The 27,201-nt window shown below is 39.6% G+C and overlaps 1 protein-coding gene across 1 annotated transcript; it reads left to right on the top strand.

The window, feature by feature from the left end:
* Window positions 1-9,782: 9,782 nt before the first annotated feature.
* LOC124175578 (putative nuclease HARBI1) lies at window positions 9,783-14,432 on the top strand. Its single transcript, XM_046555976.1, has 5 exons — window positions 9,783-9,838; window positions 12,720-12,921; window positions 13,026-13,355; window positions 13,448-13,589; window positions 13,690-14,432. Exons 1-5 carry the CDS (start codon window positions 9,783-9,785, stop codon window positions 14,073-14,075), a joined length of 1,116 nt encoding a protein of 371 aa, XP_046411932.1. The 3' UTR covers window positions 14,076-14,432.
* Window positions 14,433-27,201: the final 12,769 nt, after the last annotated feature.

The raw sequence follows: 27,201 nt of genomic DNA, 5'->3' as shown, positions 1-27,201 counted from the left end.
AATAATGCGGTAACTTGGAATTTCCACCGTTGGAAATATATGTATATATACTCAATATTGAAGATGAACTTTATTTTAAAGTTGATAAAAGAATAACTCGTATAAGAATACGTCTATCGCTCTGGAACATTCGAAGACTACTATCTGCTTTTCCTCGATAACAAGATGCCACGCCTTGGCCTTGCGGCTAGATATACAAAAGATATATTCTCTCTCTCTCTCTCTCATTCATGTTCACCCGCAAAACTCATACTAACGGTTTTAACAAACCGCTTCGCCGAGTTCATCAAACCATCGTCCGGCATCCTTTTGTTTTTGATAGAATAAAAAAAAAACTCAAGCACGCAATAAATCCAACCAGCGGAATAATAAATCCTCGCCCACACCCACACAATTCCACAAAATTTTCCGACGTATTTATCACTGCACTCACTCTCACGATGCCCGTGACTTTTACTGTGACTCGTCCTTCGTGCCTTGTTCGCACGCTGTAATGGCCGCCTCGACCACGCCACTCTACACGCTTTCACTCTTTTCAGTATTATTCGTATCTACTCAGATGCACCGCAGTCGGGATGGGGCACTTTCTTTAATGCAGAACGGAGCCATTGACTGTGGTCAGCTGAGGAGAAAGCGTGTCATATCAATTATCTGGTATTGCTCGTCATCTTTTTAGCCTTAAAAACATTCGCTCTTGACCTCAATAGCTGCGACGTTCTCCTGAGGGTAGACAATACGACGGCAATCTCCTAGGTGAATCGTAAGGGTGGAATTGAATATCCGCGTCTGAATAATCTTGCAAAAAAGATCTGGCAATGGTGGGAACTGCGGAATCTTCGAATATTCACATCATACATCCCTCTAAAGGAGAACGTCAAGGCGGACAGGGAATCAAAGCTCAGTAATATAGACACTGAATGGGCACTCACAGAGACAGCCTTTGAACAAATTATTAAGCGTTTTGGATTGTCAGAGATAGACCTCTTCGCTTCTAGGGTTAATACTAAATGTAACGTTTTTTGCTCATGGTTCAAAGATCGTGAAAGATCTTTCATTGACGCGTTTACATTAAACTGGTCTACATATCCTTTCTACGCATTCCCTCCGTTCTCTCTTATACCAAGAGTCATGCAAAAAATAATAACTGATAAAGCCTGAGGTATTGTGGTTGCACCATTTTGGACCCCAGAGCTTTGGTTCCCCAGGTTCTACTCCCTCCTTTTGGAAGAAACATTAATATTACAACCGTCCAGGTACTTATTATTATCGCCATGCAGATCAATCCAACTTCCTCTGGCCAACAAACTATCATTGATTGCCGGCAAGTTATCAGGACAGCATTTACAAAGAGGAAAATCTCGATTCCTGCAACAGAAACACTGATGGCTTCCTTATCCGAAGCAACTGTAAGGCAATACTCAAGCCCAATTGAGAGCTGTTGGCAATATTGTAAAACAAAGAAGATCGATCCTTATCATTCAAGGAAACAGATTTGTTGGAATTTCTTTCGGACAAATTTCAGATAGGAGCATCTTACGGTTTCCTTGAATTCTATGAGAGCAGCAACATCTCTGATACTGGAAGAAAATTTTTCATCAAGTATAATCCTGAACAGATTCTTCAGAGAGGTATGCAAATGCCGTCCGTTGAAACCTAGATACAATAGAACGTGGGACCCGACTATAGTTTTAGATTACCTATCTAAGTTATACCAACTTAAAACATTGACACTATCTGAACTGACTGGTAAGCTAGTTACCTTATTGGCTCTAGGCACGGCTCACAGACTCCAGACGCTTTCGCTCATCAAAATCAGAAATATTAAAAGACTATTTGATAGCCTGGAGGAAGAGATTATGGACCTTATAAAGACGTCCAGAGCAGGAGTTAAATAACCGGTTCTGAAACTTCCCTTCTCAGAAAAACATCATCTCTGTACAGTCAGTACAACAGGGATATATTTGAAAGTAACCAAAGACTTGAGAAAAGACTGTGACGAGTTATCAATCACTCATAAGAAACCGTACAAAAAGGCCTCTACGTAAAAAATTAGACAGTGGATAAGAACTGTTCTAACACAGAGCAAGGTAAACGAGGAATTTATAGCCTATAGTTCTAGGCACGCGTCGACCTCGTCCGCCTTACGAAAGGACGTAGATATTGATGGAATTGAAGAAACAGCTGGTTGGTCGAAATCCTCGCAAGTATTTGCAAGATTTTATAACCGACCCTTCAAAGAAACCGGAAAAGCTTTTGCGGAGGCCGTGTTCTTATAAAAATCTTCATTCATTAAAGACAAACTATTACTATTAGTGTATTAGTAATAATCAAAGTGTTTCGGCAAAGTATCGAATTAGTTAAATGTGTGTATCACAAAACTCAAAATCGGCCTCACGCATGGACGCATACTTGCGTGCAATGTTTACTTGCTGTCTCTGCGTCAAATCTCGCCGCTTGCCCGTGTCGCGACTCAAAACCTATCAGCTGTATCTCATGTATTGTCTACTGTCTACATATGTGTATATAGAAATACAAAGAGATATATGTAAAAAAAGTGTATTTTCAGATTGTATTTCAAAAAATTATGAAACAAAAGGGAACTCTTAACATCTACGTTTTGTAATCCCGAGAACGAGACCAGATATATTTGATAGATCAAACGAACATACCTCAAGTGAAGTTCGATCCAATTTATGTGCTGGTCTCTTTCGAGAGGATTACAACCCACCCCAAAGCTCTACTTAAAACTGCACCACACCTCAAGGAAATATTAAGTAACGAACTGTTATTTCCTTATTTTATAATTCTATTATTTTAAACTACAAAAAGTATGAAGCATAGACGTAACCAGATAGAGAGGCAGGGTATTCTGTCCTTTTACTCTGTACACGTCGCGGCCTCGCAGTGGAACTAGAGATACTACGTTTTGTCATCCTCTGGAACGAGACCAGCATATAATTTAGATCGAACTTTAGTTGAGGTAAATTCGTTTGATCCATCAAATAGTAAACAGTGGAAATTGACCACCAAGCTACTTTCCAAACAAAACGATGTTGTTCATTATCGCGTTTTCAAACAATGTTTGCAATCGGGCTTAAGGTCAGTTAAGATTCACAAGGTTCTGAAATTCCAGTAAACACCATGAATCAAAAATTATGTATACTTGAATACCGATTTACGGAAAAAATTCATTAATGAATTCGAAAAAAACTTTTATAAACCAATGAATCCCGCACTTTCCAATGAAACGATGGAAAATGTTGGGGAGTACAAGGATTTCAGGCTGATAACGAAATAGGATGAAAGATACAGTGCTAGTGTTGCTGTTGCCAAACCAAATTTCCATAGCTGCACGATTTTGGAGGATAATATGATAATAGTTGAATCAGGTAAAACGATAGTCGAATTAAATAAGCCATTGTATGCAGGCTTCTCCATTCTAGATCTTTCGAAAACCTGCGTTTACGATTTCCACTATAATTATGTTATAACGAAATTCGGAAACTATGCAAAATTGATGTACACTGTTACAGATAGTTTAATCTATCAATTCACTGTCCCTCACATATACTAGTGTATGAAAGAAGGACTTGTACAAATTCGACACGTGTCCCGTACCGTTGCCCACATGGTAACGTCTATGGAATGCCTTTAGGAAATAAAAAAAGTCCTCGGCCTAATGAAAGACGAGAATAATGGAAAGATAATGTTAGAATTCGTTGGATTAGGAGCTAAATTATATTTATTTCGAGTGTTAGAAGATAAGAAAGAATCAAAACGGGTCAAGGGTGTGAAAGCATTAAAAACAATAACTTTTAACGATTATAAGGAATGTGCTTTACAACATAAAAATGTAATAAAACATCAGAATTGGGTATTAAGTCAGAAGCATGAAGTTTATACTGTGGAACAGAAGAAGCTAACACTGACAAGGAAACTGCCTAAGGTCTCCCCTCCCCCCCCCCCCCCCCCAACGATTTCGACCATTCGAGGATATGTCATTCTTCATCGAAATCCAAGCCACACGTATTTTTTTTTTTATCGGCGGAAAAACGGTTTAAAGGAGTAAAATCAGCCCCCAAAGTTGGGCATTCTCAGTGGTTGTTTCATAGTTTCGCATACTTCCAGTTGCGATATTCAAATGAAACCAAATGGAGAATAATTCCTATGACGAATGATGAAAAATGCATTTAGGGCGGTTACGACAGAGTTCAGTAGTCGAAAATTAAAGGGGTTGAAAGTTAAAAAATTTTATAACTAAAAAAATGTTTTTCGGATTTTGATAAAATTATTTGCATTTGAAACGGCAGACAAAAGTAGGGGACACGTATTTTTGCGTTTTCCGAAATAACGTCACTTAGGGGGTGAACTACCCTTATACACGTGCAGCCGAATTCGTCATATTTAACTATACAAAGCTCTTTCTAAGCAACAATGTAGCAGCTTCTTCGTCTCAATAAATTTCGGTTGCATTTATAACAAAAACCACTCCCACAAATTGCCTAACGGTTTCTGGCATAGTTTCTCATACGATCGTGAAATCTCCCGGAGCCCGATATTTTAGTAGTTTGTGAGGTTACTGGAATCGATTCCGAGCTTACAATTTTGGAATCAACATGGCTGATGCTGTAAACGCTTAGGGCTTTGGTTATTATTTTTTTCCAAAACATTAAAAAAATCAGAAATTTAACATGGAATGGCATGTATACCACTGAAGAAATCAAAGTTATCTTGTGACGCAGAAGCACCAAAAGAATTACATTTTGTTTCGGCGAAGTTCTAATTTTATCTGCCTGTTGCGGTTAACAAATTGACATCTTTTTCATTGACCTCTATATCCAAGAAACAAATATTTATTCGTTATACAGTTACTTGTGACAGCATTTCAATATTGATCAAACGCTCGTAAGTGATGAGGAAATACAGTTGAAAAATCATTTTGAAAGCATATTGTTAAATGCAATAAATGAATACACTGGCGTTGATATGGGGAAAGAAAGTTGCCTGTACTTTGCAGAACACTATAAAAATTTCAAAATAGAAATAGTAGCGGATGAAGAATGGTCATCTGCAATTTATGAACCAAAATCGCCTCCAGACGCATGCACCAGCAATGACAAGAACATGTCATACGAATACAAGTCAGGAGCAGTTGATTATTGGAGATCTGGAAAAAAAATTTGAACATTGAAAGTGTCCGTCAGAAGTTCAAAAAAGTGAAATATGTTCGCCAATTACGCCGCTGGGCTCATTATTTAAATAAGGGCGAAACATGAAAGCCGAAAATTGCTAAAGTTTGTGACTACACATGGCAGAACTTCAAATTCGCTGTTGATGATAGATTACCAGTGCACGATAGTGATTTACGAAGGTGGGCGCTACAAGCCCAGAAAGAAATAGGCCATGAAGATTTTTGGTTTGAAGCATCTGAACATTGGGCGAATTTATTCGAAATTGCCCTTCATATCGTATCGAGGAAAATTAATAAATTTATTACCAAAAAAAAAAAAACGATTGAAAATGCCGAAAGTTTGAGAGAATAAGCTGAACAATTTCTACCAGGTGTGAAGCAAAATTTTAAAATATACGGTTTATCGAATGTGTATAATTCAGATGAAAGTGGATTCGAATTAGAAATGCATTCTGGGAGAATTTTAGCAGTCGAAGAAGAAAAGAAGGTGGAATGTCTAGTGCAGTCAGTTGCTTTTACTACACACAGTTACACAATTCAGCCAACTACATCAGCTGAAGGAATACTTCTTTTCCTACTTTATTTGGTTCTAAAAGAACCAAGTGGTATGTTCGGTCCAATTGTGCATCATGTCCATGATATGTCAACCTTTTCAAGTATTTTTGGTTCAAAAGTAGTTACACCAAAGTGAAGCCAGAAAGATTCGAAAATCCTGTGGACTTCGGGTTCGGAGAAACTTGTTCCTCACATTGTGAAATTACAGGATGCGATAATATTGCGATTACTCGTCATTCCTTGTGCAAGAAGTCCTTATGTTTTTGTCATTTTTTCGACGATTACCATTATTGCAGTACTTATAATGAGTAATGCAATGCATATTCCTCCGTATACAGAAATAATTTGCCGAAGAATAACCAATTATTGTTGTCATTCAATACATTGTAGGGTTCGTAGTAAGTCGAGATTTTTATTCATCGGTGTACAATAATGTGCACTTGACGGTGGACGGATAGCGAAGAAATCAGACGGGAAAAAGAAAAAAATTATTAGACTATAGACTTAGAGCAACACTGACGTGTTTGGATTTATAAAATAAAATAGATCCCGATTTCCCTCATTCGTTGTATTTATTTCATAAATCTAACAATATCATATTTATATAATTCTGTGCCATCTACTATGTGATGATTCCAAAATTGCAAGGTCAGAATCAATAATATCAATTGATGCTCGGCGGCACATAACGACTGCATTTATTGTCTGGCCAGTCAACCAGAACAACTGATTTATTTTTATCATATGTCTCGCATAATACGTCGCAATAGGCAGATAAAATTAGAACTTCGCCGAAACAAAATCTAATTGTTTTGGTGCTTCTGCGTCACACAATAACTTTCATTTCTTCAATGGTATACAAGCCATTCCATGTTAACTTTCCGATTTCTTTTGATGTTTTGGAAAAAATAATAATGAAAGTCCTAAGTGTTTGCATCATTAGCCATGTTGATTCCAAAATTGTGAGCTCGGAATCGATTCCAGTAACCTCACAAACTACTGAAATACCGAGCTCCGGAAGATTTCACGATCGTATGAGAAACTATTCCAGAAACCGTTTTGCAATTTGTGGGAGTGGTTTTTGTTATAAATGTAACCGAAATTTATTGCAATGAAGAAGCTCCTAAATTGTAGCTTAGAAAAAGCTTTGTAATGTTAGATAAGATGAATTGAAGCAGAATAGTGCGATTCTAATGGGAATTCGGCTGCACGTGTATAAGGGTAGTTCACCCCCTAAGTGACGTTATTTCGGAGAACGCAAAAACATGTATCCTTTACTTTACTGCTGCTTCAAATGCAATCAATTTCATTAAAATCCGCATGATAGTTTTTTAGTTATAAAAATTTTTCAACTTTCAACCTCTATTATTTTCGACTATTCAACCCCGTCGTAACCGGCCAAAATGCATTTTTCATTATTGATCATAAGAATTATTCTCTAATTGGTTTCATTCAAATATCGCAACCGGAAGTATGCGAAACTATGAAACAACCACTGAGGATGCCCAACTTTGGCGGCTGATTTCACCGCTTCAAACCGTTTTTCCGCCGATAAAAAAAAATGTGTCGCTTAGATTTCGATGAAGAACAACATATCGTCAAATGGTCGAAATCGGGAGTGGGACACCTCAGGCAGTTTCCTTGTGAGATGGAATGACGACAAGCGGATCGTATTCCACGACACGACCTACACGCTTCCGTGGGGCTGTAGGCCATGTAAATAAACTGGACCTCAAGTTATGAGATGTGCTTTGGCTTTATATTTACTGCATCGTAGCGTATGTGGTACAATTCGACATTGTACAGTGATGTATATAATATGTATGGGGCATTCCACGCCAAATCGACCACTTTTGAACCCGACCCCTTTCGATTTGGCTGAAAGTTTTTTTTTTCCATTTCTACCTTATGAAATAGGTTGCTCAGAATTTTTTCAAATATTTTTACGACGCCAAAAAAGTCATGAATTGTTGAAATAATAGCTTTTTTGGAATAGTTATAACTTTTCCAAAATTTGACTTATCGGAACGTTTTTTCTGAAACAATTTCTGTCTTACAATGCGCTTTTTGAAAAAACTACAAAAGAATTATTGAAACCTATCTTCATCGTTGTTTTTGGATTTTTGGAAAAGATCGAAAATTTCTCGATGATAACCAATTTTGATTTTTTTTTCTTTTTATCATAATAAACTTTGACATTTTCTGTAAATTCTCAAATTTTTTCAGGGTGGTATTTTTTTTATTTCTATTATTTTTTTTTTAATAAAAAAAAATTAATTTCTTCTACTAGCCTTATTTCTCGTAACACTGTTACGTCCGGCGTGTCACCACACGTCTCCCTTATGTTGCCACTCTCCCACGATCCTTGTAGTATCCTTATCATTTTATTCCTATCCTCATATTCACATTCTGGCTCATGCTACTCACTTTTTGCCGACTCTGCTACTTCTATTCCTCACCATTTTGCACACCTTACGTCTAAACCTTTACGTCCGGAGACAACCGGAACTTGGGATAGGGTTAAATACCGTTTGAGTGTTTGAGGTATGAACTGTATATTTGGTTGGATAATTCGCGGAGTAGTTTTGAGTGGAGTATGTAGTTAACAATTGATGAGTAAACTTACACTTAAGATTGTTAAGTGTTGGAAAGAAAAACTTGTTCGTGTCGAACTTTGGAATCGGAATGCCTGAGGTAAAGAGGATTAGACGTAAAGTGTGCAAAATGGTGGGGAATAGAAATAGCAGAGTCGGCAAAAAGCGAGTGGAGTGAGCCAGAATGGAAATAGGAGGATAGAAATGAAATGATAGGGATGAGGGAGACGTGTGGTGATATGCCGGACGTAACACCCCCCCCCCTGCCCCTCCCCTTGAAGGAAACATTGATGATGGAGAGCGAGCGAATGTTTAGAATTAGAAGAAGTCAGGGATCGAATAGCCGGAAACGATTGAAGTCGCTGGTTATAATCTGTTGTACATAACTTTGTAATCTGTTTGCGTTATGATGAGTGAGTGAAGCTTCGATTGTGTGTGTGTCGTATTATTATAAATGATTAAGATGGTACATGGTATGCATATGCGAAAGTTGTGAATACAATATTTTGAGAATGTATGATTACAAGGTGAATATGTTCATAGCGGTTTAGTTTAAAACGTTGGATATTGAACGATACCTAGATATAACAATATATGTGTTCCCATAAGTATGTGGTTACTTGTGAATTGAACTTAAAGATCAATCGAAATATTTACCTTCACGAATTAGACATTTGAGAATTATAACATGTGTGTTTACAAATTGGGCTTATACTAAAGGAAGGTAATTGAAATATTTATTGAACATGAGCTTAAACTAGGTACAGATTGGTTGATTTGTCATGTTATCATTGTTATGAAGATGGATATTCGGTACAGAAGGTAGTACATATTATGATGGTACATCGAATAATTTTATGATGAGCGCCTAGGGTTATTGCGGGTTTAAGCGGGTTAGTATACTTATTTCTAGTTTACAATACTTCTTAAAAGTATTGAAAGAATTCAAGGGGTTTTGTAGGCAGTGTAGGATTTATTCCATTTGATGTAGTTATAGTCGGAGTTGGCTTACGTCCTAAGTATACAGTAATGTAGATTTGTAAATAGCAGACAAGCGTAAACATATAGCAATTATTGTCGTGTGAGAGCCGGAGATTGGGTAGAAACGATAACGCGGTATATGACAATAACTGCGATACAGGAGCCATGGTGGCGAGATGTTAAAGTCGGTCAAGCATCCCGTAATCTAACCACGGAGAGCGTGCAAGGTCGTCATTAGCTGATAGCGCTAGCCTGGCCGGGGATTGGGAGGGGCGCTTTGATTTTTGGGACTGTTGGGTATGCTCAATGTTTTCAGGAAACATGTAAGGATGTGAGATAGTGGGTACAGCAGATCTGGTCAAATGGTGGGGCCGCGATTGTTTGGGTTTCGAATTTCGGTGGCATATGCGGCACACAATTTCAGGATATTGGAGAACAGCAAAAATTTTAAGATTGAGTATATGGGGGCAAAAGCGATGAGGGATATACGGGCGTCGGTAAGGTTGTTTGTGAGAAGGTAAGTACCTTGACGCGCGCGATAGCAAGTACTGATGTCAGTGCTTTGTCTCTCTATCTCGCGTAAAGTTATACCAGTGACGGCTTAGTCATGGATGTTAACAAACGAGGGTTTCCTTAATGGAGAGATAGATACCGTTGATAGATTAGTCGAAGGGTTTGAATTGAGATTTTTGTAGATTGCTTGCAGATCAAGATGAAAGTCAGGAATATATGAGTTGGATTCAATTGATTAGAAACGTCTGCTAGTCGTCAGGGTCGTCTCTCTAGTATGTCCAGTACACGTGTTATTAAGATGTATGGTGCCAGCACCTGAAATCGAAACACGGTACGTGAAGTCGCTGGGACATAAGTTATGTAGCGTTGCTGTTTTGGAAGCAGAATAGATTCATGAATTCGAGTTAGGCAATGCAGTCCAGTACGTGCCAGTGAATGATGCCAGTCTCATGTCGCAGTTTGTGGTTGCTAATTGCCAAGGATTCAAGAATAGGTCTACTTCGCAAAGTTTATGGTTTCCGATATGGAACAGAGGTTGGTTTAGTCCTCACATGTAGATGTTTTCAGTTGGGATGCATTTTGAAAAACTGAGTTCCGATAATTGGAAGTACGATGTGCGATTGAAGGCTATCGCTACGTAATCGCTTGCGGGCTGTATGAACGCGAATTATTATCTACCGAGTCGTATTTTTGTTTTGCAGGTATTGAAAGTAGGTGAGGAAGGTTAAAAGCGTCGTTATTTAATAATGGGATAGTTATGACGTGAATCAGACGTGGTTTGATGTAAACGATGTCTAAGCTCGATATGCTATTCAGTTCTTCCAGCGTAGGGGGCGTCCATAGGTATCGGAAATTCGAGTTGAGGTTTCAAATTTTGAATGTGTTGAAGACTAGATATGATCTGTGCTGGGGACAGGACCTTTGGGTGAATGATACCATTTTGTGCGAATAAGATGGCTTCAACCAGGTTACTTAGATCAATTTCAAACTTGTTCATATATACGTCTAGCTCGACTAAACGGTTAATGAGAGCTATTGCGAATTTGTTATTTGATATTTGAGCTTTGGAAGTAATTCCCTGGTTCGTAAGTATTATGAGTACATCATCTTAGTCACAACCACACTGTATAATGTTGTCGAGTTTATTTTTATAGATTCCGAAAGTTGACTGTACAACGTGTGTTTGTTCGTTAAGTAGTGTCGCTAAGTATTTTATGTCATTATACAAGTTGTCGATTTGATTGTTTAGGCATTGTCCGTTTTCTGCGTCTAGCGTTCCGAAAAGTGATTTTGCGATCGCGCCTATGAAGTATATGGCACCTCGTTTTTTTGTGACGTGTTACGAGTTTAGCCAATTCCACATGGGATTTGCTGTTGAGGCGGTGGCCTATCAATTTTTTTATTTTAGTCTGGTATTTCCTGGACGGATTCAATATCTGGGTCAACATGCGTATATGGTCACCTGTGTTACAATGGTTCCATGCTGCGGTACATTCATTACGAATCATGTCTAAATATTCGGAGATGTGATTGAATTCCTGGAATATGTTACCGAGGTCGATAAAGTTGATCATTCTCCATTCGTTGTTAAAGGTCCGAAGGTTTCTTAGTTGTTCGAAATAGAGACCCGGATTTGGCTCTATTCGCTTCATGGAGTATGGTACCGAGTTATTAGTGCCGTTAACAGTTATGAAGGACCTGTAATAATACGTTATGAAAATAAGGTCTGATTAAGATCCGGTCAGCCAATTAATTGTGGAGCTGTTGATAACTTCATTATCGACGTTTGGTTGTTCATGATGTAGTGGTGTCATGACATAATATTTTGGAAGTAGAATGTGCGTGGCGCGGGATGGTGGGGGGGAGATTTCAGAAACGAGAGTCGGGGTTGATTGATAGTAACGTCAGCGTGCTGTATTAAGTTTATTCATGTGGACTACTTTTGTCTTGTTATTCGGGAGATATATTTCAGCACTGATATGGTTTATGGTACGTTTCATCTAGTACAGCCCTTTGTAATTGTCTCCGAGTTTCGTTTCGGTCTCATTGAGTAGGTAAACTTGTGAACTAGGGACGAAGGCGCGAGGACGGGAATTCCTGTCACAGTAAGTGTCAGTTTTGTGTTTTGTTGCTGCAGGGTTTGCTGTAGCTCGTCTGCGGAGCTGTTATAGGAAACTACCAGCGGAGGTGACGGGAGGGGGGGGGGGAGGGGGGGGGGGGGGGGGGGGCAGAAGGAGTAATTGGAAGGTGAGAAGGATGAATTGTAAAAGCGTCTCTGGGCAGGGAGAGGGGGTGGCGAAAGAGGCTAGGAGCGTGTGATGCGCGCTTATGGCGCGGGAGAAGATCTGTAGCCGGATTCTGTAACTCGCTATCGATAATTATCGCTATCGTTAACCAATGCTATCGACGTTTTTCGTTTGAAGTGATTCTCTACAGCCGTGATGTCGATGTTTGTTGGACGGCCGCGTCGCTAACTATCGACGAATGTTGCTTAGCTTAACGAGGACTGAAGAACGCTCGTTTAGGCTTGAATGTTGTGTTTTATAGTACTACCTACATAAGCTACGCGCAATAGGCGCCTTTGGTTAAAGAAAAAGAGTTAAAAGCCATTATACGGAGTTACAAGAACGTGCTATGCCATTGTGAATTAATTTATTCGGTTATTAATACTGAAGTATAGTGGCTATAGTTGAGGTAAGTGCCAAGTTTTCTGTATTATATATGTTTTTATCATTCAAGTCAAATGATTGATTCAATGAAATCTGATAACTGATAGGTTATGTTTGTTTATAAAGCATTCCGATGTTTACGCGTCATCCGTGTAAACTTATTATGAGGTGTAATACAAGTGGTTTTAAATTTTTAATTCATTCAAATTTTTACAGGATGGCAGAGGGTCATCTTGCGATAGATGTATTGAATTTAGATTGTAGAGTCAGGCGTTCAGAACAAAAATTAGAACGCAAGTTGATGCGAAGAGAGCAAGACTCATTTGATTCAACAAATGAAGAGTTTATTGAATTATACCGCATAAACCCACAACTTGCAGCAGACCTGATTGACACTCTACAGCCTAGTTTACAACGTGTGAGGGACAGTGGACTCTTAGTCCAAACACGAGTATTATGTTTGCATGCCAATTACCCATTTGCATTTTATTGTGAACTATACTTAGTATATTCACGTGACAGGTATTAACAGCTGTGAGATTTTATGCTACCGGTTATTATCAACGTCCAGTAGGAGACCAGTGCGATATCTCATTAAGTCAGTCATCAGTGAGCCGGTGCATTCGTGATGTCACAAATGCTATTAATGAACGATTACTAAAGCCATGGGTACAATTTCCCATGACTCCGGAAGACCGGCAACGAGCAGCATCTCAATTTGTCACCGCACGTCAACCATTTCAAGGAGCTATTGGAGCAATTGATTGCACTCATGTCGCATTGTTTGGGCCTAGAGAACATCAGGTGGCATATGTTAATCACCATGGATATCACTCACTCAATGTGCAAGCGGTACAATTTTTAACCGTTATCACGTAGATACGTAGCAAATACGAGTGTAATAAAACACACAACTATGGATAATGAAAACGTTTTCCATGCAGATATGTGATCGTAATTTAACGATATTAAACATCAATGCACGTTATCCTGGGGCAAGAAATGATACATACATATGGAATACATCCTCTGTACGACGCATAATGGAGCGTGAATATAATCGAGGAGAAAGAACGTTTCTTTTTGGTAAGTTGTAACTTGAAACTTGTAACATTTATGAATAGTAGTTTTGAACATGGTAATTCATTGATAAATAAATTACTCATAATGTTGAATATTTTATCAGGTGACCAGGGTTACCCCTTGGAACCACGCCTGACTCCATTACCTAATGAACGAGAAGAAACCCAACGTTTCAATTATAATCAATCGTTGTGTAGTGCAAGAAACTGTATTGAACGATTGTTTGGAGCGCTTAGAAGTACGTGGAGGTGTCTTTCTAAACACAGAGTTTTGCAATATGAGCCTGGAATGGCTGGAAAAATTGTTAATGCCTGCGCAGTATTACACAATATGCGTATTGATTTTGGGCTACAACCAGATATGTATGAGGATCCAAATGAATATGTAATAAATATACCTAACATGGCGAACATGGATGATGATGACGACAATAATCTTCCGCCTCTTGCACTTGCTCGCCGTATTCAAGATCGGTTAATACATGCATGATTTAGATTATGAAAGATCTAATGTTGTTACGGTGGATGTAGACCATGAGAGGCATAATATTGGTACGGGGGAACAAGTTACTCTTCATCGATTGATTTAATTTTGAGATTTTGCTGAGCGGAGCGCAGACTACTATGACTGTCAATACACTGGGACTTTTGGGTCCGGCCGTTCGTTATATACCCAAGATATGCTTACGTATCGCAGTGGAGGTGGCACAAGTCAGGGGTGGTTTTATGTTTTTGTTTCTGGCAAATTCCGTACCCCTGACTTGGCTGACGCGGCGCGTAGGCCATACTCAAGTATACGGGTGTATGGGCCTGCTAGCCGTCTAAGGATAGCGGTACCCTGGGCAAAGGGATGGGTAGTTCTTGCTTGGTTCGCGTCCGTGAAACCGAGGCATATCACAATGTAATACGACATAATATTAAATTTAGTTTACCGAATTTTCAATAAATTTGTAAAATCTGAATAATAATATATGTATTTATTATTATTATAAAACTATAACGTGTATTTAAATTTCTTATATATTACTTATTGGTTTAACATTTTGATATTATATTTGTATATTCTAAAACGAGTACATATATCTATATTTTCACTATATCACTTATCGGTTTAACATTTTGATATTATATTTGTATATCATAAGACGAGTACATAACATCTATATTTTGACTAGAATACGTTTTGGCATTTTGAATTTAAATAATACTTATTGATATAAACTTTGGTCCATGTTCAATAGTTTGTTGTTTACGATGGAGTCCTATACTACACTACACTACACTATACTGTACTATTATTGGTGAGTTGGTAAAATCTGTGATAGTACTTCCACTAGCTGAGGCATGACTTCGATTCTCGTTTTTTCATTTCAGCGTTTTGCACAGCTGCATCAGCTTGCCGTTCCATCGCTTCTGTCAATCGACCCATAGCATCAGCATGACGCTTTGTCTCTTCTGCCTGTAATTTTGCAGCTTCAGCTAGCATCTGCGAAAATAGTTTGTGTAAATGAAAATTATCCTGTATCATATAGTAAATAGATAGCAGTTTTACTGAAATTACAACTAACCATCGTTGATTGGGCATGTGACTCAGCAATTGCTGCAAACTGGTCCCGTGTAGAAGATAATTGTTTAGATTGTCTTTCTTGAAACAGAATAGCATAATTGTTACTACAAAGTCTATATTCGATATCGTATCAGTGTTCTTTAAAATTCATAAATGATGATATTGTACACATGTAACATTTATGACAGAATCACGTACAACATTCTAAGTTCAATGCAAATTGAGAATACATACGTTCTCTTGGTCCTGTAGTTGGGGCACTGTCGGTTGTGTAAGGTTTTTTGTTTTGTTAATCTTTGAAGTATCGGTGGCTCTTGGCATTGACTGCTGCCGATTTGTTTTGTACATCCAATGTTTCTATTAGTGCGTGTTTTTCTATATTTTCTTTTATATTTTTGACTTGCACTTTACTTTCTGCAATGCCTTCATCGGTGTTTCTCAATTCCATATATTCCCAGTCAATGAGGTCAACATTGGGGTTTTCTATCGGTATTAAAAATAATAATGTTTGAAATGGAACAACGATTCAGAATACTTCATAATAACAAAGTCATACCGTTATCTCCATAGTCATTGGCAACGTCTGATTCAAAAACATCAGTGCATGTTGATATACTCGCTATGTGGTCAAAGATGCTAATTACACGTGGAGGTTTTGATAATGGTGAGGAGTCGCCTGCAGCAAGCTGTTCTTGTAACTCCTATTTCAAGTCAACGAAACAAAAATTCAATGTTACAATGGGAGTATTAATAGTATATTACAAATCATGTATTCAACTACTTCAATGTCAACTTAAATATAATTTCCACAAACTATATAATAAATACCTCTTTTTCAGGAACGCTACCTGGACAATCAAAGCTACCTGCAACGTAGTTTTTCCCAATGATTCCAATGACTCTTAGCTCTAATGGTGTCAATGGAACTTCGTCAATTTCTTTATTGCCTGTTGCATTACGCTGATTTGTAATTTTACGTGCTTTCTGTGATGTTCGACATTTCATATCTCTTCAAGTCTGTGTACATGAAATTTGATCGTTCAAGTTATTTATATTGCAATTGGTAAAATATAATTAAAAATATTATGTCTTGGGATATACGTACTACTTGCCATTGAGCTGTGGTTTTGGTTGCACCTTTTGCTGTATTTAAAGCATTTGCCAATTGATCCTATTTTTTACGGAGTTCTTCCTTTTTATTCATAATTAGGAATTTCTCTTCCGCAATCCCTTTGTGTGTTTCGAAAAACTGCACCATTGCCGCTAATTGTGCATCCGTCGCCCGTCCGCTTCTAATTCTTTTTTTGCAAACAAGATATAAACAGAATTTATCGTAGGTTCAAATAATTAAAGTACGGTAGTTTGAACAAAGGAATAAGCAGTTTCACTATTGTTGACACAACGGGCAAGCTAACCGCGCTTATATAAATTTACACAGATGCGACCGACACTTTACATTATATTACCTAAAATCACTAAAGTCCCTATACAATTCATAGTAATATGCGACGTTATCACATTTCAATAAAAGTTGTCGACTTTTGTCGTTTCACACACAGCACATCTTGCAACGATTTTGTTCGATGACGCGTAGTTACAGAATCACTGTCTGTCTCAACCATCGATAGTGCAAGCGACAAACGTCGCCACGTAACGTTATCGATAGTACTCGGTAAAGAGTTGCAGAATCCGGCTACTGGGGGGTTTAATGTGTCACGAACAGGTGAGAAGGGAAATCGAGGTAAAGGCTGAGGTGGCTGCGGTGCAGCCGGCGAAAGAGTGGCTGAAACACTGACCTGCACAGCTGTTGGATCGGCTTGATTCCAAGTGGTACAGGATGAACTGTCGTTTTTACAGATCTTAATGTTAATGTCAGAGTTTTTGAATATATAATGGATCATGCAGCGTACGGACTTCCAATCTAGTTTATCCAGTCCGCAGCCTAGTCTTGGAATTGATATGGATTTTATCTTGTTTTCGAACAAAATATTTTTTAAATTTGTCAGGGTTTGGAAGAAGTCTTTTGGAGTGGGTTTTCATAATACTTTGTTTCAGTCACCAAGTTGTATATGTATTTATCACCGTGTGGGGGGGTCGGAATGACGTCGGTAACTGCCGGAGAAAATCCGTTCAGTTGGGTTCGGTCTACGATTTTTCTTTACACCAATTTTATGGCAACACCTTGTGATAATTTGCAATCGGATGATATGCAGTGGGCTAAGTTGTCATTCTGGTCGAATAAGTCGGTATTTGTTTCTTTGATATTGACGTTGCGTCTTAACGGCTGATGCCGTCTGTCTAGCAAAAAGTCGGCGTACGTTGGTGTATTATGGTATTTTGAGTTAGAACACCTGGACAGTCGTTCGTCTGAGTCTGCGTCATAGCCCTCTGAGTCGGAGTCGGGTGTCATCAAGTCATCGGAACTGTCAGATATGTCAGCCTGGTGTGCTAAGTTCGGTTTTTTATGTGATTCCAAGTTACTGGAGGTATAGATTTTTTGACAACGTTCAACTGCGGGATCACGAGAGCTATTTTTACAGTGGAGAAGTGACAACATGAGTGCCTCGTCGTCAGATGATTAGCTGCGTGAAGAATCGAAAGATTTTTCAATAACCGTCGGTTGTGGGTTGCTCCGTTTCTTAGGTGGAGTCGGATTGCCTGATTCGTCGGTATTTGATCGAGTTCGTCCAGGGTACATCTTTCTGTCTTTCGAAAGTCTTGTCGATTGCAGTGTTTGACGTTTGGCAGTTTAATTTTACTGGAAGGACTTAGACTTGGTCGGGTTTTGTGTTTAACTGCGTGAGATCGGTGAGTCCAAACGTTGGTACTCGAAAAATTTGCTGAGATGTGTTGTGAAAGAATTTAAAGTTACTTAATGTAAGGTGTGCAACTACGTCAGAGCCAGCAAGATCGTAATCGCATACGTGTAATATGTCAGCTGATCTGGTAGCGTCAGAGGTACAGTCGTGAAGGAGATGTTCGAACGCGAGGGGTTTTGTTTCACGACAGGCGTTTAAAGGTGCGACCCCCTCAGGGGTTCGTCTTGCTGAGTAAGGGAGTTATCTGGGATCATATAAAACGTGTGGCTGTTTTCATTGATGTGAGTTTGGGTCTTAGAAATTGTGTCGATTGTCTGGTTGGTAATACCGGTAAGGGATAGCCGTTCTTTTGCTGTACGCAGAACTTTTGGTCTAGTGACGCTATTTTTTTCTAGATTTACGTGGGCACCTGTGTCAACTATGAATGTCAAATTCTCGTACAATTTAGGGGCATTAATTTGAATCACTGGTGGTTTGTCTTTTATTGATCTTGTGATGAGGACGTGATTTGCTGTGAACGCTGTTTATTGGTGCCGCCGGGAGAACACCGGGCGTCGTTCGGTTTTAAGGACTGTTCGGTCATTATCTGATTATTGTCATAGTTTGAATTACGGTTGACGTTATTATAAGCGCGAGTTCTACATTTGTCAATTATATGTGCGAACCGTCTGCAGTAATTACAGTAATGTTCTTGACTCCGGTCCTGTCTATAAGTATCGATAAATCGGCAACGTATGTCAATGACCGATTCGTTTACATTTTGTGCAGAATTGTTTGAGAACATGGCGGCATTCCGCGGCCGAGTGACTTGAACGGCTTCAAAATTGCTGAACTATGTCAGGCTGATCACTGGTTCCGTTTTCGGATGTTGCTTGTGCGTATGTGGCCGGCGCCGGGGGCGGGGGTGAGTGAGGTTATTGGATTGCAGTGGACGGCAGAAACGGAGATGGCAGGGAGGGGGTGGGTGGTGGTAATCCCGAAGGTAGAGATGATGTCGGAGGTGAAGATGTGGATGGAAGAGAAATCGCTGTTGACGGCCACAGAGGAGGAAGATTGGCTGAACAGAGCTGACCAGCACTTGATAGTCGTTGCCTCATCAATTCACGCTCTTTACCGAAAGTAATTTCTATCGCGCCGCTGGGTGTGGTTAATCTATGACTGACTACCCTTAATTCTGGCTCATCGTGAAGACTTCTGATGAAAGTCAGTAGGCTCTGTTGGTCAATGTGGTTCAACCAACCATCGACTCTGTGGCGGGAATATTCGGCTAGAATCGTGGTTAGCAATTTCGTTGTTAACCGATCTACTTTCCCGCCAAAAACTAGAACATTCTTGTATGAGCCTTGCTTTATGCTGCCTCCTGTAAGTGTAATAAACATGTCGCTTATATCGTTGAGAGTCTGGAAAGGTCGTTCGAGAATTTTGATAATATCATCTATCGTGATGAACTCTTTGCCATGTAATATTTTTACTGCATCTCCAGTCATTCTGAGCAAGATCATTTTCGCGAATATTGATTTTTCGTTCGGTCGTACGAGTGAGTTAGCCTGTTTTATTGTGAAGATGAAGTCGTCTACTGAAATGTTATACCCGTTGAAGGGCTGAACCCATTGCATAGCGTCTTCGGCTAATACGTATGACATGTTATCGTCTTGGGTGTCGGGCATCGTACTTTAGTGTTCAAGCTTTTGCGGTAGTGAAAAATGTAGGTTAACTTAGCAAGGTAAATTATAACAACTTACAGGTGGATGCAGTATAAGATCACAAAAAAAAAAAATGCACAGTCGACTGGTTGTGAGGCTTGTAGATTGCCGGTGTAGTTGTCCTGGGGTAAGTGCGTGTGGTGTCTCCGGTGTCCAGTGTCGGATCGTCGGTGAAGCAGAGGTGGACGTCGTATGTGAGTTCGTGGAAGATGAGTTCCCAAATTGGTCTCGTACTTGGTGCTTGATTGATTCGTATTTTATCGTGGTTGTCTAGCGCTAGTCACTACTTTGGTGTTCACGTAGTTACTCCGGGAGATTTCATGCTGTTGCTGTTGCTGATGTCGTTCGTTTTGATGTCGTTTTCGAATATTTTGAGTGCTTATTGGCCTGTTGTCTCCAACTTGACGTGTGATTGGTAATGCGGTGACCTGGGAATAGGAGAGGAACGTAATCAACAACACAGTATACGCCTTGTATTGTAGTCTTTTATTATTATTTTCTCGAGACCACTTCGAGCTTACACGTCGCGCGTCCGAGACCGACTGACTGTATTGCCACCCACTCTTTACCATAGTCTCGGTTCCTTATCTTACTAATGTGCGTGGCAGCACCGTACGGGAACGGGATACCGCACCCTCCCCCGCTATGTTTGCCAGCCGGCTTGTACCTGATATTGTAGTAGTTACCACCACCTTATGTATACGATGAATATACATTGTTTTCTTAATTCTATTGCCTTTAACTATCTTCACGCATTTCTATCTTTCTTTTGGCGAATTCGCTCTGATCGTCGTGGTTCAACGCTTGACGGTTGATTCTGTTTTTTGTGACCATTTGGCCGTTGTCAACCGTGTCCGCAACCCTGCTCGTTTTTGCTGAAATTAACTGATTGGCATGTGTCTTTTCCAAATCAACCCGCCTCCTGTCTTAACATCGTACATCGTATCTGGCGCCCATTCTTGTATCATCACGGCCGGCGCCCAATCCTCCCCTCCACCTCTAAAACTTTTGCTACAACTAAATCTCCCACCCGCAAATCTATCCTTCGCGAGCCCGTGTGATCTTTTATCTGCCGTTCTTGGCGGATCTGAACATGCTCTGCTGCCAACGGTGGGTGTAAAATAGAAAATCGGGTTTTTAATTCTCTATTAGTCATCATAACGGCTGGAGATCTCTGTGTCGTCGCGTGGGGCGTCGCTCGAAAATCAAACAAGAACTGTCGCACCGGTAACTGCAATGACATGCCATCATCCATCATGCTTTTGACTTTTCATTTGAACGTATCTTCGAGGTTTTCTGCGGCTCCGTTCGTGGCCGGGCAGTGCGGCGCAATCGTTCTATGCCTAATGCCTCCTCTCAGAGTACCCACTGAAATTTTTCCCCCGTAAACGTGGCAAAATTGTCCGTCACAATATGCGCAGGATAACCGTGCCTAGCAAACATTTCTTGGAATACATTTATTTTTGTTTCCTCGCTCATACTCGACATAACGAATATTTCCGGCCATTTAGAATGACTATCAATTACTATCAAAATCATTTTCCCGCCGATTGGTCCTAAACAATCCGCATAAATACAAAGCCATTGGACGGGTGGCCACGGCCAGGGAGTAAGAGGTACTTTGGGATGATTTTTACGTGTTTTTAAACAAGGCCAACATGCGCTCGTAATTTCATTGACATCTTCATCTATTTGGGGCCACCAAACATATGATCGGGCTAATGCTTTGATACGTGCCACGCCAAAGTGGCTATGGTGAAGTTCCTTTAGCACTAGCGATCTCAGCTGGCTGGGGATCACCACACGGTACACCCACAATACGCAATTGCTTTTAACTGAGAGCGCGTCGCGTTTCTCCCAAAAGCTCTGCATCCCCTCCATTTTTAGGTTGGCTTCTGGCCATCCGTCCATCCAATATCTTATTATCTGGCACAATACAACTTCTTCACGCGTAGCTTTCCGTACCATGCTTCAGTCAAGCGAGGCAAAATCGGATTCTTTTATACTATTCATGAACGTATAATCGATATCTTGGAGTATTTGAAATTTTTTTTCCAATTTTTGCAGATATTCAATTGGTAGTCTACTGAGCCAGCCAGTATAATTCTCTTTTCCTTGAATGTGTTTGATATTATACTTAAAAACCGACAAGAATATAGCCCAACGCTGCAAACGTGCTGTTGAGATCTCAGGGATCGATTTATCAGGGTGAAATATACTTGACAACGTGGTGCTGTTCGTTTGGATAGTAAACTGGTTTCCATATAAATATTGATAGAACTTACGAATTTCGAATACTATCGATAAGCCCTTTTTGTCATGATGCGCGTATCTCTTTTCGCTCACTGTCAACGTCCAACTCGCAAAACAGATCAGCCTACCATATTTGTCCTCTTCCGGATGTGATAATACTGCGCTAATTCCATACGGCGATGCGTCACATGTAACCACTATCGTTTTTTTTGGATCAAAATGTACCAGCGTAAGTTCACTTGACAATTCTTTTTTAATCTAAGTGAAGCTTCGATTCCATTCATCCGTCCATTTCAAATCTTTTTTTTTCAACGTTCGTATAATGGGTAAAGTTTATCTGTTATGTTCTTAATGAACCGTGCGTAATAATTAATCGAGCCCAAAAAACTTTTCACTTCTGAAACATTTTTTTGGTGCTGGCACATTTTTCACACTATCTATTTTGTTTCCTGAGGGATGGATTCCTTTATCATTCACTCGAAATCCTAAATACTCGGTTTCCTGTTGCGCAAATTCACATTTTTCATACTTTAACCGCAATCCGGCATCGCCTAACCGCCTCTCGTACCCAATCTAGGTGTTTTTTTCCTTCCGACGCGGCGATCGAAATATCATGAATGAAGACGATTACCCCTGGTATTCTTAACAATAGAGATGCCATCACCCTTTGAAAAGAACCCGGTCGGGTGGACACTCCAAACGGCAAACGATTATATTGAAACAGACACAAGTGGGTGCTTATCACCACTAATTTTTTGCCCTCTCGGTTAACGGCAACTGTTGGTATGCCTCAGATGAATCCAGCTTCGTGAATATTCTCCCCCCTCTCAACACGTCTAACACTTCTTCGACCCGAGGCAACGGGTAATGATCGACTTTCAAAACTTTATTTAGCGTGACCTTAAAATCTCGTGACCGGGTAATATGTCCCTTACAATTTGATTACGGCGACCTAGGTTCCAGAAAGCGAAGACCACCGCTGGCCACCAATATTACGTCCGTGGACGTCGTTTTTTCCCGAGCGGTGAGGAACAAACTAGTTCGCCTTGGCCTTTACATCCGGAGACAACAGAAACTTGAATCATGGTTGAATAACATTTGGGCGTTTGAGGTATGAACTATATATTTGGTTGGATAATTTGTGGAGTAGTTTCGAGCAGAGGGTGTAGTTCATAATTAATGAGTAAAGTTATACGTGAGGTTGTTGAGTGTTGGAAAGAAAGACTTGTTCGTGTCAAAAATTGGAATTGGAGTGCCTGAGGTGAAGAGGATTAGACGTAAAGTGTGCAAAGTGGTGGGGAATACAAGTAGCAGAGTCGGCAAAAAGTGAGTGGCGTGAGCCAGAATGGAAATAGGAGGGTAGGAATGAAATGATAAGGATACTGCAAGGATCATGGGAGGGTGGCAAGATGAGGGAGACGTGTGGCGATATGCCGGACGTAACAATAGGTTTGAGTAATTTTTTCGTATTTTTTTGCAAAAAGGACATTAAAAAACAAAAATTTTCAAAAAAAAAAAAACGGCCCGATACTTCAAATTTTGGGAAAGTCATGACTATTGAAAAAAAAGCCATATTTTTAAACATTCATAACTTTTTTGGGATCTGATAGAAAAATTTGAAAAAATTCCGAAAAACTGTTTTCATAGAGTAGAGAAGGATAACAAACTTTCAGCCAAATTGAAAGGGGTCGGATTTAAAAGTGGTTGATTCGGCGTGTAATGCCCCACATGTATAGCGTCGAATCCCAACGCATATTCAATTTATAGGGTGTAGAATAAAGACATTCTTATTACACAAAAATATCATCCATTTAATTTATAATGTTACATATCAGATTCATTTCTCCAACTACTGTATGTACTGTCAAAACCTAACCATTTTACAGATGATTTTTTTCCATGCTTCTTGAGAACCGTCTCCACGAGATAGATGTCCGGATGTTCAACCCTGAGGGGCTCTTGTTTGTAGAAACCGCCAGTGATGGGTTGATTTCAATGATCTTTGAGCTTGTACGTCACAGGATGGGTATTGTCCACTTGGCTTATCGTAAATATCTCTGTCGTCCAATTGCGAGTGTAACCATTCTCGTAGATATTTTTGAATTTGCTGATTCGATCTCTGTCACCAGTTTTGAAGTTTACCGGTGTTACGTGGGGGTGAGAGTGTACTGAGCGGTGGTAGTTGATGATTATTAAATAATCAAAGATGCTCCCACGTAACGACAATGAATAATATTAAAACTAAGAAAGACCTACTTTTCGGTAAGCCGGTAATTTGTAGGATCGTGTTGCTATAGCTCTGTACAGGTCTGTGAGGTTTGGTCAAATGATTGGGGCTAATTTATTATAATACATATGGGAAACGGTTGTCATTCAAGATAAATATTTTGAAATAATTTAACTGGTGAAAGATGAAGTATATTCTGTATAATTTGGTGATTGAAATGTCTGATAACAATGAATGGTGATAATGACATAAAAGCCGAAAGTAACAATTTATAAAGCGTTTGAGTTCATATAACGATCCACGCCGACGGACGAATTTATATTCAAATGCAGAGAAGCTGCAGAATCACTAAATTTGACCGTTTACGTGTTTTAGCGAATCGTGTGTTATTCTATCCTAAATGATTTTATTGTTTGATACTAAGAACATCTATCCTGAACGGTAGTTATAACTAGCTGGTCGTGATTATTGTATCTCTATTTTTAGATTATCTTAAATCAAATTTAAAGTGGGGCTAAACTGAAAACCGGAGAATAACTCTCTAAATTCCCAAGGGAATTGTCTACAGCTGGACACCAATTCTTGCTGCTGTCATATCAAGTTGTGCTTAAATCTTGGAAACAATATGTTTGATCTAATTGGGGTAGTGAAGCTAGCCACCAACTCTTGTGTTACTTTTGACTGGATATTATGATATTAAATTTTGATTAGACAGGTGAAAACATTAGAATTCGTTCAATGTTGGAGATTAGCACTCGGAGTGACTCATCTTTAGATGTAATACAGCGAGATTGAGACCCATCGGATCGTGTCGGTCTGCGTCAGTAGAATTTCTGGATCAGGACCTCACCTCGAGATCGGAAGGGTTGATGATTCCGAATGATGTTAACGTTGAGCACTTAGTCTTTGTAAATTCAGAATAATACTCTACTATCGAAAGCTATGGTTGAAAATGTCAATTTGATTCACTCGCGGTTTTGATATATGTATATTGGAAGGTATTCTAACGATTATTATTTGAAAGTGATAATGTAACTGCTTATCATTATAAGCACTTAATATTACCAGATCCGATTGAATGTGGACCGAACTTGATTCAATTATAGAAAATGGAATATCATAAAAATGTCTATTCTCGAAATAATTAGATTTAGTAAAGAACAGGAAAGATGGAACGTAGAAGATAGTGAGTCTTTTCAAGTCATAGGATAATATGAACGCTCGAATTTCGACAAATTAGCAAGAGACTTTAGGCCGGTCACAACTAAGATTTTCCGAACGCTACTATTACTCAAGAAGGGCTAATACGGGTTGACGTTCACGCACCTCGCGACTTGACAGACGAAAGACGCGTATTCTTGGGCCTGAGGGTCCAAGGAGCTACAGTTGTAATAAGTTACAACGGTAATTAACCAACGAGGTGCGAGGGTGACCTCCCGGTACCCGAATCCACACGGTCAGCGTTACTTCACGCTCTTCGACGGTGTTCCGACGATTCTCAATCTCGTCGGTGACACATTAAAAATATGAACAAGAGATATTTACATACAATATTCACACATTTATTCATACATCCTAATAAGTATTCTATTTTAATTTGGTGGTTCCAAAAGTAGTGGTTTATCTGTGAATAAAAAGTTTCTTCTCTTCAAGCACTGTGCATAAGGAGGACTATAATGTGTAGATGTTGTGTTCACCCTTTTGTAGTGGTTTATCCTAGTTATTGGTTATAGTTTTAACTTAAAAAGAGGGATGTTTTCAGGCTGAGCGCTACCGATGCTAATCCAGCAGTCCCTCATCTCATTTCATGGTACCAGTTAAATAAAAAAAAGTCGAAACTTATACTAGGGATCATTGTTGGTCTCTACCTGACTTTTGCCAGGAGGGGTGGAACTCGCCGTTATTGGAATATGAGATTTTGATGAAATAATATCTGTGCATTGAAGAAATTGAAGAAATAAATTGGAATGGAATTTTAAAAAAGGTACACCAAGGCGGTACGTCGGGGCGTAACACCTATATGTTAAGTATCGCTCGAAGCCCTCTGGACGCCTTATGTAATAATTGTCTTTCATTCTCAACGGTTTCATTTGTATGGTTCGGTGTTTTGTGTTGTTGTAAGCTGATACCAAATCAGATAAGATGTCCAGCCACTTGTAGCTTCCTTGCGTACTCAACTGTTTCCACATTTCACTTTTCAACGTACGATTAAAGAGTACACAGATCTGCGCCTTCAAATTACTGTACGTGGAGTAAAGTTTGATCCCATAGCGTTTCATAAGAGATTCAAATTTTGAGTTGTAGAATTCCGTGTCTTTGTCCACGTATAATTTTTTTGGTATCCGTCCTTGAACTAACATAGATTCTGTCGCCTTTGTAACATCATCCCCGTACTTGCTCTGTATCGGTACAGCCACGCATACTTTCAACAAATATCAGTGACTGTGAGCATATACTTGTAGCCTTTGTTTTTTCGAGCGTACGACGTCATATGAACAAGATCTCCCCCTCAGGTCTCGTCGACGCCGCGCACGTCTACACGTCGACGCGGGCAATTCCGGCATGCAGGCTTATGCAGGTTATGCACCAGCGCTAGCTTTCTTTCGGTCATATTCCAATGCTCTTAGTCTGGTGCCCAATTTGGAAATGATTTCAGCTTTTCGAATTGACAGGTCTCTGCCTGCTCTAAAATCTTCGTAGAAGGTATCCAAGGCTTTGCCCGTGGGGATCTCGAAGCTTTGATTATTTGATCGAGGTTGTTAATTTGTTTCTGCAGAAGGTCGAATTTTTCACTCAAGATTTTTAAAGTTACAGCATTGTTTGGCTCTGCGTAATCTGCAACGTTGCACAGTCTTCGGTTCTGTATATCAAAATATCCGTTCGCTGTTATTTGAAAGGCAGCACCCGGAGGCCCGCGAGTGCTCGCAGCTGTATTTTCATTAAGCTGACGTCTGAACACATCAACGACGAGAGATGGCTGATAAATAATTCCGGCTTCCCATAATTCTTCGAGAATCGACATAATTCATCGTTGTAACTTGTATTCC

Source organism: Neodiprion fabricii, chromosome 2 (genome assembly GCF_021155785.1).
Source record: "Neodiprion fabricii isolate iyNeoFabr1 chromosome 2, iyNeoFabr1.1, whole genome shotgun sequence".
NCBI classification, from domain to species: domain Eukaryota; kingdom Metazoa; phylum Arthropoda; class Insecta; order Hymenoptera; family Diprionidae; genus Neodiprion; species Neodiprion fabricii.
This window is presented reverse-complemented; position numbering and strand designations above follow the sequence as displayed.